This window comes from Oryza glaberrima, chromosome 9, assembly GCF_000147395.1.
Source record: "Oryza glaberrima chromosome 9, OglaRS2, whole genome shotgun sequence".
Taxonomy (NCBI): Eukaryota; Viridiplantae; Streptophyta; class Magnoliopsida; order Poales; family Poaceae; genus Oryza; species Oryza glaberrima.
Window position 1 is genome coordinate 14,684,557 of NC_068334.1, and position 16,756 is coordinate 14,701,312.

Here is a 16,756-nt window from a genome sequence, read left to right on the forward strand (position 1 = left end):
TTAGGGTCGCTGCGGTTGTGAAGTCGGCGCCGCTGGGTCGCTTGGGCGGCTAGCTCGGCAACGATAACACTTCTTCTGCGATGTGGGAGCTGTTGTGTTGCAATTGTGTTTAGCTTGGCGGCGACTGTCGACGTTTGATGTCGCAATTCTGGTATTTACATAGTATGGGGACCGTCGATGCTAGGATATACGCGAGACTGAGGTAAAAGAGATGGAGACAGGGATTTTTATACAGGTTTGGGCCCCTGTGTTGTCAGGTAATAACCCTACATCCTGTTGGCCGAAGCCGGTATTGCTCTTATTCATGATAATCACACCAGTACAATGTTTAGAGTAGCCTATCTAACTGTTGTCGACATGGCGGTCTGACGATCTGACTCGTAGTAGACAACAGGGTAGCCTTTCTCCTCGAATCCGTGCCCGGCGAGATCAGAGATAGCGCTTTCATCTCTCGTGACAGTATCCGGAGACACCGTAGGGTACTAGCCGTGCTTATCCCTGAAGTCGATATCCGACAGCGTGTCTTGGTGTATGTAGGCTTCTATGTTGATTGTGTTGGGTGTTGATTGTCTCGTGGTGGGTGTTCCTTCTCCCCTCCTAGCGGGCTTGTATTTATACTCATAGGTGTCCCCTTGTTCAAGTAGAACTAGGGAAACCAATATGGATACAATCCGAGTAGTCCTTGTCATTTCCATGTAGAACTCTGGTTGTCTTTCCTTATTGGAACTCCTCCTATATCCGAAGGTTGTTTCCGTATAGGACATGGTATGTGGTGGGTCCTGCCGAGATTTAGTCAACTACTATTAGGTATGTGGTATCCATAACCATGACAGCGACGTCCTGCGATTGGGCTCCGCCGTCGTTGTTAGTTGTGTACCGGTGGGTTTTAGCCGATTTTCCTATAATTAACCGTGAAGTTGTATAGTTTTCAGGCCAGGTTTTCCTTATAAACTGGGTCAATTCTCTTCTTCTAAATATAAGAGTGGAACAAAGTTCTGCCTTAGGTTTAAAAAAAAAGAGATAATCCATGAAATGCCATTGACAAGCGTCTAAGTTTTTGAAATGCCATCGATAAGTGTGAGTTCCAAGAAATGCCATCGTACAAATGATTTTGTTCAAAAAATGCCATTGCCGTTAGGGTTCCGTCCATTTCGTGCCGTTAAGGTCTATAGGATGAACGGTGTATTTAACGGCATGGAATAGACGGAACCCTAACGACGATGTCATTTTATGCTGATGTCAGCCTGACGATGTCAGTTTCAGCCATTTAACGCTTATCAATGGCATTTCATGGATTCTCTCAAAAAAAATTGACGTATCCCCATATTGTTCCTTTGTTTCATGCTGATGTCAGCCTGACGTCAACCATAAACTACATTGTTCCATCAACTTCTCCACGTCCACTTACTCTCCTCATCTACGTACCAAAAATGTGCCTGACATCTGTCTATTTGCTCTTTTGGTAGAGCTCCAACTTCTAAGTTTAGCTGCAGGAGTTGAGTCTAGAGGGGAGTTGTGTAAACCCAGCTTCACTTCTCTAGCTCATTATGTGAGAGCGCTCCACCAAGCTCAGTTTCTCCATTTTAGATGGAGCTGAAACTGTTTGGCTGGGCTGGAGATGTGCCAAATAGGTCCTAATTAACGTGATCCTGCAGCATAGTGTAACACACTCGTTAGCTTACATCAATAATAAAAACGCATAGGCAGGTCCGTAGCTTAATTAGCTAGATAGTTTAATAATGGCGGTGAACAACAGGGAGGAGGAGGGCGAGATGAACCTAGAGCTCACCCTCTGCTACACCCCTCCGCCGTCGCCCGAGCCACCCTTGGTCGGATTCTTCCTCTGCATGTACTGCGACCGCAAGTTCGACAGCTCGCAGGCGCTGGGCGGCCACCAGAACGCGCACAAGTACGAGCGCAGCCTGGCCAAGCGCCGCCGGGAGATCGCCGCCGCGTTGCGCGCGCACGGGGCGCCGCCCGCGGCAGATGGCGCCGGCGCCGCCGGGTACTCCAGCCCAGCAGCAGCTCAGAAGGCGGTGAGCGTGGAGGCGCAGCAGCACCGTGCAGCTCCGAAGGTAAGGGAGGAAGCGCACCAGGGCGCCTCTGCTCCCGAGCTCGGCGGCATCGCGCGCGGCAACAGCTCGCCGGAGTACGGCGTCGAGTGCCCCCACGGGCTGGACTTGTCTCTCAGGCTGTAATCGCGTCATCCTCAACTCCCACTGGTCTTGTGTTGTTTGATGGGTATGTCGTCGAAGCATTGTAGCTAGCTAGCTAGCTTTATCAATCTGTACTGTTTCATTCTTCTAATTGAGTTTACCGGCGGATGTGCTCTAGCTAGCTCTGTTGTTGTTGTTGTTTTTTGTTCTCAGTTAGCCAATTTATTTTGGCATGTGATCTGTTTTGTTGGTGATCTGTAATTCATGTTCTTCAGATTCTCTGCATATTCCATGCATATAGCTGATCCTGCCTTGCATCGTCCCTCCAAATTTCCCTTGGTTATCGATAATTTTAAATTGTTCAGTATTAATTTCCTTGGGAATCTTAATTCTCAATTTTCGAAGTATTTTGGAAAAAAAAATATGCTTCATTCCTTCTATTCCTCAAGCCGACCAAATATGCTCTGTTAGATCGACTACTATACTTGCCAATGCAATCGGCTTGAACATAAATGTTAAATGTATAGGCTTCATATATATAATAACCAAACATGAAAATAGATTGCTTATGGGTTTTCAAATAAGCTTGCACATCTCCTGTTCTTAATTATATCTGGTTTGTGAATGGAGTTGTACTGTATATAAAATAGGCCCGACTCCCCATAAAGAAAATGTCCGACTCCCTTGGAAAAAAAGACTTCTCGTCCGTATCTCTACTATTATAAAAATTAAAGATGTTTTTGCGGTATTTTGATACGTCATCCGTATTTGAGTCGGTTTTCAAGTTCGTTTGCTTTTAGAAATACATATACGTGTTTGAGTCGGATTTTAAATTCGTTTGCTTTTGAACATATAAAAGAAGTCGTATAATAAATTTTTTTTAAAAAAAACTCAGCATGCTAACATGAGAAGAAAGTCAGACTCCTAATTACGGTTTATTATTTTCTTAAGAAAATATCCAAGCAAATTTCCAAAATAAATTTCATCCAAACTAAACCATATAAAATTAGCATTCACCCGTTGCAACACACGGACATTTTTCTAGTGTATATAAAAAAGAAGGACTTCTTGTCCATAAAAAAAGGAAAAAAGTCCGACTCAAAGTCCGTAAAAAAAGAGAAAAATGTCCGCCTCAAAATCTATACATAATAAAATGTCTACCCATACATTTTCTCCTCTAATTAATTGCAAAATTCGATTCTCTATTCCTTCCTCATCCTTTCCCGCATGATTTCCCCTTTCAATTTGGCTTTAATTCGCCGGATTTAATCTCCATTTAACGGTTGTCAATGATAGCCGACCAATGATTTTTCCCTTTTTATCCCAAGTATTGTGGATTCGCTCCGATTTTGGAAAAAAAGGAAAGAGGAGATCAAGTGGATCAAAAGCCCTCAAGAGATCGAGTATATTTGATCTGGATTATCGGCTCTGTCATCATATGGACACAAAATTGTATTCCGGAAGCTAGAAGAGGCAGGCCGAGCGAAGGGAGGTAGGACGTAACGCTTTTTCAATTTATTCCTCAACTCCTAATAGTTGTTGTACTACTGGAAAAAAAAAGTCTTTACCTGTTGCAACGCACGGGTAAGTTTCCATCATTTATAAAAATGGAAAAAAAAATTAGACCCAAAAGCGAGAAAAACGCCATTTATAGGAAAATCGGTTCGGAAAAATCAACTGACTCAACACGAGGAGAAAAACCGTCGTTTATAAAAATACCGGTTCGAGAAAACGTCTGACTCAACACGAGATAAAAATCGTTGTATATAAAAAACATATAAAAAGTATGAATCCACACGAGAAAAGCGGATAAAAAAACCGTCCGACTCCACCGAGAAAAAAAAGTAGTTTATAAAAAGTTTATAAAAAAACTGGTCTGAAAAAACTATACGACCCAACGCGAAAAAAAAAACCACGCTTATAAAAAAATCTGGTTTGGCACTGTGAAATACGAAAAAAAGCTGTCTGGTTTTAGGAAAAAAAAAACATTCGATTCCATGAAAAATAATCATATCGTTTGCATTGTCCATCGTCTACTGCGTCGGTTTGGTTTTTCCAAAACGTTCGTGGAATGTTTTGATGTGAATTCTTGTTTGGGCTTTTTTTCTCGGAACGAGATCAAATTGATCGAGGCTTGGGTCGGATAGGATCATCTATTTTTTTTCCATCTCCTATACGGCCTATGTTTCCTGATCTACTCTCTTGTATTGGAGGCCCTGCACGTCTTTGTATGCAATTATCAGACTACTTTGTTAATAGCTAATATTCTTGATAGCGTATCATATAAAAATAATTATATATTAAGGGAATAGTTCATGCTGGCTCTGTTTTGTCTAGACTTGACCAAGTGAGACAGCGTAAAATTTGGTTAATCCTATTATTAGTTGCAAAAATAAGATTGAAATAGTATTTCAGATTATATGTGTACAACCACATAAATAATCTAATTCTTTTGGGTAAAGGAGGCATAGGTAATGTTGCCATCATCGAGGTTGGGCTATTACATTGAAGATGTTCCTATTTTCCTTATGATATGCCTTAGCTACAACGATCGATACAAACAATATCATTGGTATGGTTATGCAAGTGAAACGTATATTATCATTGAAATTTTTTCACCCGTTGCAACGCACGGGTATTTTAGCTAGTATATCTTAATTCTAGCACCCCCGGCCATCCGAAATCTATGTAGAAATCACTCAATCAATCAATCTCTCTGTCTCTCTCTCTCCACGCATCAATCTTTCTTGAAAGCAATCTATATCCCATCAATTGCTCAATCCAATGTCTAACGTTTCAGTCTCAAATTTCAGAAGTATATATTTTAATTCGATCAGCAAATTAATATAGAGGTTGAGTCTGCTTTTTACAACTCAATAGCGCATACGCACTTGTTTACTTCTCACTCCTTAAATATCAATACGTCACATAGTAATAAAAGATCCTGAAAAGATTTCATAACATTTCTGCAATAGGCATAATCTACCATCTTGCAAATTTCAAGTCATAATTGACGTACACAAACGGAAACGAGATAACCAAATTTGGATAGAAAATTTTCAGTTTTTTCATCAATAAATTTTTTTTTCTGAGTGTGTAATGATATTGCATGTTTGTGATGTGACATTCACTGGTGGAGAAACCATCTTTGGTCGGTCAGCCAAAATCCACAATAGTCCCGGTTGCAATAAATATCGGGACTAAAGATTATCTTTAGTTTCGGTTCAAAAGGATAGAGCTACTTTTTTATCTTTAGTCTTGGTTGGTGTTCTCAACCGGGACTAAAGATATATTTCTAGTCCCGGTTGGTAACACCAACCGATAAAAAGATCCCTATTATCTTTAGTTCCGGTTGATATTACTAACCGGGACTAAAGATCCATTTGTAGTCCCGGCTGGTATCCTAAACAAAAACAAAAGATCGGCATGCGCGGCGGAGAGGACGAGGTGTGCGTGAGATCGAGGAGTTAATAAATTATATCTCCTCCTCACTAACCTTATCTCTTCCTCTTCCTCCTCCACCTCTCCCCATTCTATTCCTCCCCTCTCTTCCCAACTGTCAGTGGCCAGGCCCTCACTCAACAGCGGCCTGGCGGAGGCGGAGGCGGCCTCGCGCCACGGCGGCCAGCCGGGCGGCGGCGGCGGATCCGGAGGGGAGGCAGCCAGCCGTCGCCGGATCTGAAGGGGGAGGCAGCCGGGCGGCGGCCTCACGCGGAGAGCCGTGCCCGACGGTGGCCGGTGCGGCGGCAAGCGGTTGAGGGCGGCGCTGCCGTGGATTTTTTTTCTTTTTTTTCTTTTTTTCCTTAATGTGCGATTCGATCTGTGTTGATTGATACGATCTGTGTTTAATGTATGATTTGATCTGTGTTGTTGTTGATGAACTATTGTGTGAATGATTTGGGATGCACTATTGCTGTAAATGATTTGAATGAACTATATTGCTGTGTGCTGTGAATGTTTGATCTGAGATGATGCTGTGAATGATTTGCTATGAATGTTTGATTTGAGATGATTTGGGCAAATAGCAAAAGAAAAGTGAAAAGGAAAGAGAGAAAAGAAAAAGAAAAAAACCCTCTAATCGGGACCACATCTTTAGTCCCGGGAATTTGAACCGGGACTAAAGATAGCGATCTTTAGTCCCGAATTCTTACTCCTGGTTGGAAAATCGGGACTATAGGGGGGTTCCCAACCGGGAGTAAAAATGGTTTCTCCACCAGTGATATACTCCCTCCATCTACTTTTGATAGTTATATTTCCAAATCTGAAAATTTTATTTTTGATAGGCATATTTCAATTCAACAACCTATATCCTCTTAATGAATTTCTCGGATTTAATGCATGACTTTCCATTCTTCCACACAAGATTGGTTATATGGACATCGAGAAATGTAAATATTAATGAATCGTTTGTTTACGAGAAATTACTAGTAGCATGTTTAAATGGATGATAAATAGAATAACTTATCCTTAGTCTGTATGCCAAGATGAAATATGACTATCAAAAGTAGATAGAGGGAGTAATATTGTAACCTATGATATTGAATTTTTTTATTTATTTTCTTTTCATGACTATTTACAGTGCAACAAGCATATATATATATATATATATATATATATATATATATATATATATATATATATATATATATATATATATATATATATATATATATGTATATATATATATATATATATAGACACACACACACACACACAATATTTTTCATTATTAAAATTGAATATTATCGTCATGCTTTTCACTAAGTGAAATGCAAAAGGGGATTTTAGACTATATATATAGGAGTATGATTATGTACTGCAGTACTTTTATAAATTATAAGAATGTTTACATTTACTTCTAATAATATAATATGGAATAGTATAGCTAGATCGAAGTTCAAATTCACTAAATTACTCTTCCAAACAGGTAATCACTTCTTTGGATGCGGCGCTTCCGTAGTACTGCACTCTCCCCACGGTGCCAAGCACAGGTAGCTATACACAATATGTTTTGCTTCTATCTTAATTCAAACTTTTAAAGTTTGATCAAATTAATAGAAAAGAAAGCAACATCAATAACACTAAAATCATTTTATTAGATCCGTCATTAAATATATATTTTTTTAATATATTTGTTTCTGTTGAAAATATTATTCTACACTACTACAAAAAGGCAAATAGGTGTCACCACTATAGGTGCCGGCACACCAAAAACCGACACCTATAATGCCTTCCCCGCCCATGAGCCCATCCCCACGCACCACATATTCAAAAACCGGCACCTTTATCTCTAAATAGGTGCCGGTTTTTAAATAAAACCGACACCTAAAACCTGTGTCCGAGAAAGGTGCCGGTTCTAGACCCAAAACCGGCACCTTTAATTTTCTCCCTCCCTCACTAGCCGTTGGCGGGCCCCACACATAGGTGCCGGTTTTAAGACAAAGGTGTCGGTTCTCAACACAAAACCGGCACCTTTGTTTCATTAGTGTTTTTCATGTCTGACGGTGGGCCCTACACAAAGGTGCCGGTTCTTGGTATTACAAGTCAAAGGTGTCGGTTCTCGATCCAAAACCGGCACCTTTAATATTCTCTCTCCGACACTAGCCGTTGGTGGGCCCCACACATAGGTGCCGATTTTTTGTATGACAAGACAAAGGTGCCGGTTTTTGGTCTAGAACCGGCACCTTTCTTCTAATAGCACTTTTCACGCCCTACACAAAGGTGCCGGTTGGGAATTCAAAGGTGCCGGTTTTGGGTCTAGAATCGGCACCTTTGTTCCAATAGTGCTTTTCATGTCCCACACAAAGGTGCCGGTTGGGAAGACAAAGGTGCCGGTTTTGGGTCTAGAACCGGCACCTTTGTTCCGACAGCAGTACTTATACTCCATCCCTTGCCACTCGAGCTGATTGAGCAAGAAGAGAGCGGCGCCTCTCCTTCTTGCCCGATCAGCTTGAGGAGGGGAGGAGGTTTTGCTCTATTTTTTTTGTGGTGTTTGGTTAAAGATTGAAGCCTAAAGGTAAATATTCATTATTTCTCCCTCCGTTTAACTCTTCGTTGTTGATTTGAATTGTCGTGTGTGTATGCATGTAAAATACGATATGGGTGTTGTTTTTAAGGATAATTCTTTTTATCTTTTTTGTGTCTATTGTTGGATGAAATGCTAAATTTATGTTAATGTTTTCTTCCACCTACGTCATGGCTGTTAGTCAAATTAATGGTTGTCAAACTATGTTAAGGCCACGAAAATATCCATTGATAGCTTGATTTATCTCAAATTTATGTTAGGGGTGCCCATCGATCCGCTAGAGGAGGCGGCGGTTTTGCTCGATTTTTCTTGGGTTTTGGTTGAAGATTGAAGCCTACAAGGTAAATATTCATTATTTTTCACCCCGATTCACACCCGCTCGTTGAATTGAATTGCCATGTGGTAATACATGTAAAATGCACTAGTCATTAATTTGTATGGATCCATATAGGTGCCGGTTTTGAGTTCAAATAGGTGCCGGTTCTCCGATGACAAGTATCATCAGTACCGTCTCCTTTGTGCCGGTAGAGAAAACCGGCACCTATTAGGGTTTTCGAACCGGCACCTTTTACCCTTTCTATAGTAGTGCTATTTTTCTATTACTTTGGTCAAATTTAGTTGAAAATGTAGTGATATCTACTAGTGTACCTTTGTTTAACCTTGTAGGTGAGTTATAACATTTTAAATAGCCACAAGTTCTCAGTATAATTAAATAGCCCCGGTTTAAACTTTTTCCACACCAAGCAAAATCCAAGACTTTGTCTACACCAAGAAAAATCCAAAAGAATAGGATGGGTTTGCAGGGGCGAAGCCAGCCCTCTCTCTCCACACACACATAGAGTACACACAGAGGATCTCGCTTCGTATGACACAATAATTTAGCTCTCCACTTCAGTTTTAAATCTCTAAATTATTATTAGTTAATACTTGCAAGATGGATAGTTTGTTCATTTTGTCAAGATCTAGTTTTCTTCCTGATTATTTCTCTATTTATCTAAACTTTTAATTCAGATGATATTATCATCCTGCTGATGTCTCTCTAGTACAAATAATGTTAAATGAAAGTGAATAAATATGCGTAGTATGGCTACTATCTATCTTTTTTTCTTACCATATGTTTCTTTACGTACATACGATATGTTGCCTATAGAAAACCTTTAAAATTTACGTATATTTTCGGTTTGTTTTCTTATTATCGTAATAACTTGTTAAGTTTGGTCCTCTCATGGTTAGACCCTACCTTCACCACTATCGGTATAGCAAGCATATATGCATTTGTAACACTGTAGCTTCGATACATCAACATTAAAACTCTCTATATATGCCCGCTGCTTTTTTTACGTGAAGTCGGTCAAATAAAAAACAAAAGGGGTTATTACTCTCTCTCTCTATATATAAGGTGGTGTTGAATTTATAACTAGGTTATTACTCTATATTTCATAATATAAGAGAATTTTTAAGAAGACAATATAAGAAATTTTAGCTATACTACTATGAGACGGAGGTAGCACATACGGAATATATATATATATATATATATATATATATATATATATATATATATATATATATATATACAGCTTTTTTTTGCTGTCTAGTCATGAGCTCGAGTTTTGTGATCTGCTGCAGCAAGGGCCATACAGTTGTGTACAGTTGCACTATATGTCAGGTCCTGGGTGGCATGACTGAAACGAAGTTAATAATCAATAGTTCCGTAAACCAACGGCAGCATAGCAACCCTTTCACTTCATCGATCAGATCGAGGCCGTGGTGCTGCTGCTTCTGTGGAAGAGGACGGGACATATGTATGGTCCAAATCCAAATGAGGATGGTCTCACTTTTGCTAAAATAGTAAAAAGAGTCTCTGTACTACATAGGAGTAAAAAGAGCCTGTACTATGTAAAATATGTATGTTAATTAATACTCCCTCCGTCCATAAATATTTAACGCCGTTGACCTTTTTAAACATATTTAACCGTCCGTCTTATTCAAAAACTTTTGTGAAATATATAAAACTATATGTATACATAGAAATATATTTAACAATGAATCAAATGATAGAAAAAGAATTAATAATTACTTAAATTTTTTAATAAGACGAATGGGTCAAACATGCTTAAAATAGTCAATAGCGTGAAATATTTTGGGACGGAGGGAGTAGCATCATTATAATTAATTACTAACCAACATAAGTACTCCCTCCGTCTCAAAATATTAGTATTTTTAGGCTTCGACACAGTCTTTATGATGTTACTTTGACTAATAATATCGATAAAAGTAAGATGTTTTAAATAAAAATAGTTACATATTATGATAGTTTGTTTAATGATAAATCTAGTAGCATCAATTTTATATGATTGATCTTTTCTATTTTTTGCTACTATTAGTTACAGTTAAAAATATTTGATTTGACACTATTCTAAAATTACTTATATTTTGGAATGGAGGGAATAGTATGTTTCTAAATATATGAGCTGTAATGGTATATTAAAAAAATGATAAATTTATAACGGTATATGGGCAGACCCATTCAATGCTAAAACTATATATAACGGCCCCAATTTTTATTTAGAGATCCAGATCGATGCATGCAAACGCAGGTGTGTGACAACAAATCCAAATATGATTCGAAAACATAAAGATCCCTGATCCCAACATAAAGATCGATCGACACATATGGACCACACTTCAAGACACGACGACCGGCCGCAATCACATGCATGCTGTCATAGTTGTGTGTAAATGATGATCACAGGCTAACGTGCGACGATCGCAGAAAGCTACGCCACAGGCAGCTGCCTGCAATAAGCTGCAGTAGGCATGCGTACGTTTGGTGGGCTAGATAGTAAGCTTGTAGCTCGCACGTGTAGTGCTCTATGTGATCGAGGCGTCATGCATACTCTCTCCATCCCAAAAAAAAAAAACAAACCCTGGTTTCCGTGTCTAACATTTGACCGTTCGTCTTATTTGAAAAAATTATAAAAAAATTAAAAAGACAAGTCACGCATAAAATATTAATCATGTTTTATCAGCTAACAATAATGAAAATACGAATTATAAAAAAATTTCATATAAGACGGACAGTCAAAGTTGGACACGGAAATCCAGGGTTTGCCTTTTTTTTTTGGACGGAGGGAGTATGTAGGCCAGTGAGATTCAGCTCGTACATCAGGTTTTATTTATTTATTTATATACATATATTGGCGAGGCAGGCAAATTACCAATACTCATGCTCTTCGGGTTTTAGCATATCCCAACAGCACTATGGCTATGTTCGGGAGTGAGGGTTGGGAACCCTCGCTCTCCGGCACGTAAAACGAAGCAACATTTAGTACGTGATTAATTAAGTTTCAGCTAATATTTTTTTCAAAGATGGATCAATATGATTTTTTAAAGTAACTTTTGTATATAAATTTTTTGCAAAAAAATGTACCGTTTAGCAGTTGAAAAAGTGTGCGCGCGGAAAACGAGAAGGAGGAGTTGGGAACTACTCCTAAGGAACGCAGCCATATGAATCTAAATAGAAACTTGAAACTATTACTGTTTCTATGTTTATTAATAAAAATATGTTACATTTCATATTAGACTTAAGAAAATACCCGTGCATTACAACGGGTGAAGGCCATTTTAATCTTATGATTGCTATATTTTTTTAGTTAAGGTAAAATTTACTGTGGGAATTTGTTTAGATATATATTTAAAAAAATCATGAACATGCAGTTAGGAGTCCAATCGTCTCAAATTAGCATGTAAGTTTTTTTAAAGAGATTTCTTACACGACTCTTTTTTCTTATTTCTAAAAACAAACAAACTTAAAAACCAACTTAATTACAGATATTTATTTATTTAAAGAAACAAACGAAATTAAACACCAACTTATACACGCGGATAAGTATCAAAAGTACAGACAAAAATCATTTGGCGCTCCTTTGTTTGTGTACGTAGCGCCGTTTGTCAGCTTGTGCGCTGCGAGAAATGCAGCAAGCAGCAGCCGGCACAGCGGGCCAGTCCATGGAGTTGCAGTGTGCGCCGTACGTGCGGTCGCCATACGCGCGCAGTAGCAGCAGCTTCACTGCCCGTTTTGACAAGCTCACAGCACACATATGTTGTCCTGCCCACGGACGGACGGACGGGCCAGGTGGACAACTTGATCGCCCCACCCCCCCCAAAAACATTTATTAATATGTCGTATATATACCGTGTGGCCTCCTTCGTTTTACATGCTTCATTTCAAAATAAGATTGGTTTATATGTCCAACGTTTGACCTTCGTCTTATTTAAAAATATTTTATGATTAGTATTTTTTATTGTTATTAGATGATAAAATATAAATGGTACTTTATGCGTGACTTAATTTGATTTAATTTTTTCATAAAATTTTCAAATAAGACGAACAATCAACCTTGTACAGAGAAATCTACAAATGAACTTATTTTTGTGATGGAGAGAATTTAAATTTTAATTTATATCCTTTTCTGAAAGAATGTTTACGAATAGTTAAAGATACAGTAGTGTTAAAATAAATTAATATCTTAAACATAAGCATACAACTTTCATTTTCATTTCGTTATAGTCTAACCATTTAAGAAACAAGCTATAACCATTTAAGAAACTAGCTAGCTTGGTGACACGCTCATATCTACTGTCGTTAGAATTTCTTTTCGCGTATAATAGTATACTTTCACATTTCACCTAAAATATTGAAATGTAACATAATTTTAAACTCTAGCCTAACTTGGCCAAGATATCATGATTAATATAATAATTCATATATCTATAAAGCAAACGTTATAGATCTTTAGTATTTTGTAAATAATACAATAAACGAAAGATATAGAAACTTTTCTCCTGAATTCTCTTAATAGGTGGTCAGTTGTTGGCCCTAATGGGTTGTACCGATGGAAATAGACGCTGCAACGGTTCTCATTTTTCTTAACGAGGCACTTTTGTCTCTTTTTTTTTTTTTTGAACTGAGGCACTTTTGTCAAGTACCGAAATCCCGTCACAAACCATATTCTTTGATAACCTTATGGTGAAAGGGATAGAGAAGGAATTTGAGTCCATATTATAGCTAGAGTACTCGGCTGATGATCCTCATAGAACGTAACATACCACGTGGGTAATATCCAGTTTTGACAGATATCAATTAGATAGTCCAAGTAAAACTTAAATGGTTAAGTTCTCTTTGTTCAGCACGTATCCTATCCAACTGGTCCAGTTCCTGAGCCTAGAATATAGGCTCGTGGCTATAAGTTTATATATAAGGATAGTACTTCTTTTTATATACTACTAATATATTTTTTCATGTCCTCGTAGAAAACTATGTACGATTTGCTAGTTATATATATATATATTTATATATAGTTTTTCTCCTTGTGCGTTCCTGAGTAAGGATCAGTAGTACATCGGCCGAAACTGACACAGCAATAAGATGCCGCCAGGTGAAGCTATTTGTTAGTGGGTCTATTGTTGTTTCTCGATCGGTGGAAGACTACATGCACACACAAGTGGTGACCCTAGTAAAGTCCAAAACCCAAATGAGGATGCTTTCACTTTTGCCACTACGGTATACCACATGATGACATGCGGCGGTCTGGTGAGCTATCAGTGGACATGCATAGTGGAGGCCACTCTAAGGATGTCACATGCATAAAAGTCACACGACCCTTTAATATAAGTTGTTTAGTCTCTAGGATTTTACGTGTCTGACCTTGTTAAATTTTTTATTTTTGAATAGTTAAAACTTTTATACTTTAGATTCTATCTCTACTATTATAAAATTTGAAGATGTTTTTGCTAGTAGTTTGGTATGTCGTCAGTGTTTGAGTCGGTTTTTAAGTCCATTCGCTTTTGGAAATACATATCCATATTTGATTTGATTTTTAAGTTCGTTTGCTTTTAGAAATACAGAAAAAGTTGTATAAAAAATCTCTTTAAATAAACTCGCATACTAACTTGAGACAATCAGACTCCTAATTGCAGCTTATGATTTTGTAAAAAAAAAATCGATCGGGCATTTTTTCTAGTAACAAAATAAAAGAAACACATATATAGCATAATCTGAAGGTCCCATTGTCAGCCTCTCACCTTCACTCTCCTCACCCACCCCTACTCCCCCTCCCCTCGGAATCCCCCACCGAAAACACTCGGCGCTCTTCTCCACCTCTCTCCCTCTTCCCTTTCTCTGCCGGAGACGGGCTCGAGCTCTCTCCCCTCTCCAGTGACAGGCTCGAGCTCTCTCCCCTCTCCACCGATTAAATCGAGCTTCCACCTCCTCCCTTTCTCTGGTCGCTGTAGCTGGCGTGAATTGAGGTGCTGCTACTCGGCTTGGACCTCTCCAGCGATGGTGCGCTCGTCCCTCTTCGGTGATGGTCCTGTGACAAGCTCCCTCTCCGCCGCCGTGACGTGCTCCCACCTGGCCTATCTTCCCTCCCCACTGTTGTGACGAGCTCCCTTCCCACAGAGGACGACAAAATCGGCAGCGGCAAGCTCCATGTGGTGGCACTCGATCTCGAGCTCTCTCTCCTCTCCACCACCGAGAACGACCTACCACCGCCTCTCCTTCGGTCGCCGCTGTCGGCATGGATCAAGGCTCCCTCCCCGGCCACCACGACTGGATCGCAGGCGACGCGGGCCATGACGAGGTGTGGCCGCGCAGCTCATGGACCTCGAGCTTGCTAGATCCAGCCTCATGCTCACTAGATCTGTGCGGTGACAAGGGCGAGGAGAAGACGACAACCTCGGCAGCAGTGGCAGTGATGAAGTGCAGTGATGACATCGGCAGCGGGCATGTTCCTCGATTTTCTCCTGGACCACATGTCACTTCAAACTGCCTTCTCTCTCCTAAAACCACCGTCACATCTGCAGGCTCCTCTATCACCCCGCGAGTTCACTCCAAAACCTCCAGCGTGGCATCCTCTAAGTAGGTAAGCTCAATAAAAGCAAATGCATGTCTGAGTACTTTTGGAGCAATGCGCGCATGCATGCAAATTATAAAAGCGAAACGTACGATTCCCCTGTTCGTTCCTGGCCAGCAGTAGTGTACTATTGGCCCAAATTTTTCCCCAAGTAGAGAGATCGAGATCCTAGTGTATAAATCCCAAGAATTTGAGAGTTGCAAGGACGGACGACCACACATGCTAAATTAAGCCCACTTGGCTGCGGTTGGATCATTCACAGGTGATCTGCATGCGCGAGAGATGAACAGAGATTGGCTGCCAGAAAAGCCACATGCTCCTGCCGACTTGTGTCTCACGCGCGCCATGCATGCGCCCCCGACCGCGGAAACCGGCGGGAAATTAATTCTTTTTACCACCCGGGTATAGACATAAACATATGTCATATAAGTGGTTATATAATTTTTTCTAAAGAATATGACAAGATAAGGTAATATATAATATATCACTTGACATATAAGCTTGAATCTGAGTTCGACTTGTACAAATCATAATAAAAAATAACAAATTAAACTTTAATTGTATCAGATCATAGATCATACGTATGTTCATAGTTAAAATTGTTATTTTTCTCCGTTCAAAATGATTGTTATTTTTTTACATTTTCTAGAGGTCAAATTTAAGCTTGCATGATAGAGTGATACATTACATAGTGGTATATGTTATTAGCTACTACTCTATCACAAAGATATAAGAACCTATAGTACTGGGTGGAACATATTCTAATTATAAATCTGAATAGAGACACATCATAATACTATAATTATGAATAGGGACCCATCTAGTACTATTCTTATATTTCTTGTCCAAGTTTATAGTACTAAGATGTACTATCTTATTCAATACTATATTCTTAAAATGAAGGTAGTATTATTTTTTTTGAACGAATCGATGAGGCCGTCAATTTCATTGAATAGAAGAGACAAAAACTGTACAAACAAGGATAAAGTACAGAAAACCAAAAACCCAGGGCTGTGGCCCTAACTATAGGCAGTTAGATTGTCAACCAGGCGGCGAGATTTTTTGCGCCCGCCAACCCCCATGTTTTTGCTTCCTCCTTTATCTTGGCTAGCAGAGTTAGCGCCGGCAACTCCTTGTGCTGGAAAGTTCTCCGGTTCCTTTCGTTCCATATCTCCCAATTAACAAGCAAGGCTAACGTGCCTAGTGCCTTCTTAGGTGCTTCTCGTATGCTTACAGTGGCCTCCCACCACTCATGTACCGTCAAAGATATTTGCCAGTTAGAAGGTCTTAGATGTTCATTACCTGTCCACTGCGCGATTCCATTCCAGATTCTTCTTGTGTATCTACATTCCGCAAGCAGGTGGAGAGCTGTTTCTTGAGTCTGGCGACATAAAGGGCATGTGGATCCGTTGGGCTAGCCTCTGGTTGCTAGTCTGTCTAATGTCCACACTCTGTTTTGGAGTATCAGCCAGGCAAAGGTCTTGCACTTGCGCGGTGCCCAAGGCCTCCATATCAATGTGTCAAAATTTGACGATGTTGTACCCAACAGCTGCGCCTTATAGGCTGAGGTGGCCGTGTATTCGTCGTGGTTGTTGAGCTTCCAGGTGATCTAGTCTTCATGTTCCGTGAAGTGTACATTCCGAACGGCGCTCCAAACA

The 16,756-nt window shown here is 39.6% G+C and overlaps 1 protein-coding gene across 1 annotated transcript; it reads left to right on the plus strand.

Annotated features, from left to right (window-relative positions):
• The first annotated feature begins 1,739 nt into the window (after positions 1–1,739).
• On the plus strand, positions 1,740–2,198 carry LOC127783543 (zinc finger protein GIS3-like). Its single transcript, XM_052310734.1, has one exon. It carries the CDS (start codon positions 1,740–1,742, stop codon positions 2,196–2,198), a length of 459 nt encoding a protein of 152 aa, XP_052166694.1.
• The last annotated feature ends 14,558 nt before the right edge of the window (positions 2,199–16,756 follow it).

Excerpts from the sequence above, each read along its gene's own strand:
- LOC127783543 (XM_052310734.1), top strand. The coding sequence starts at position 1,740 with ATGGCGGTGAACAACAGGGAGGAGGAGGGCGAGATGAACCTAGAGCTC.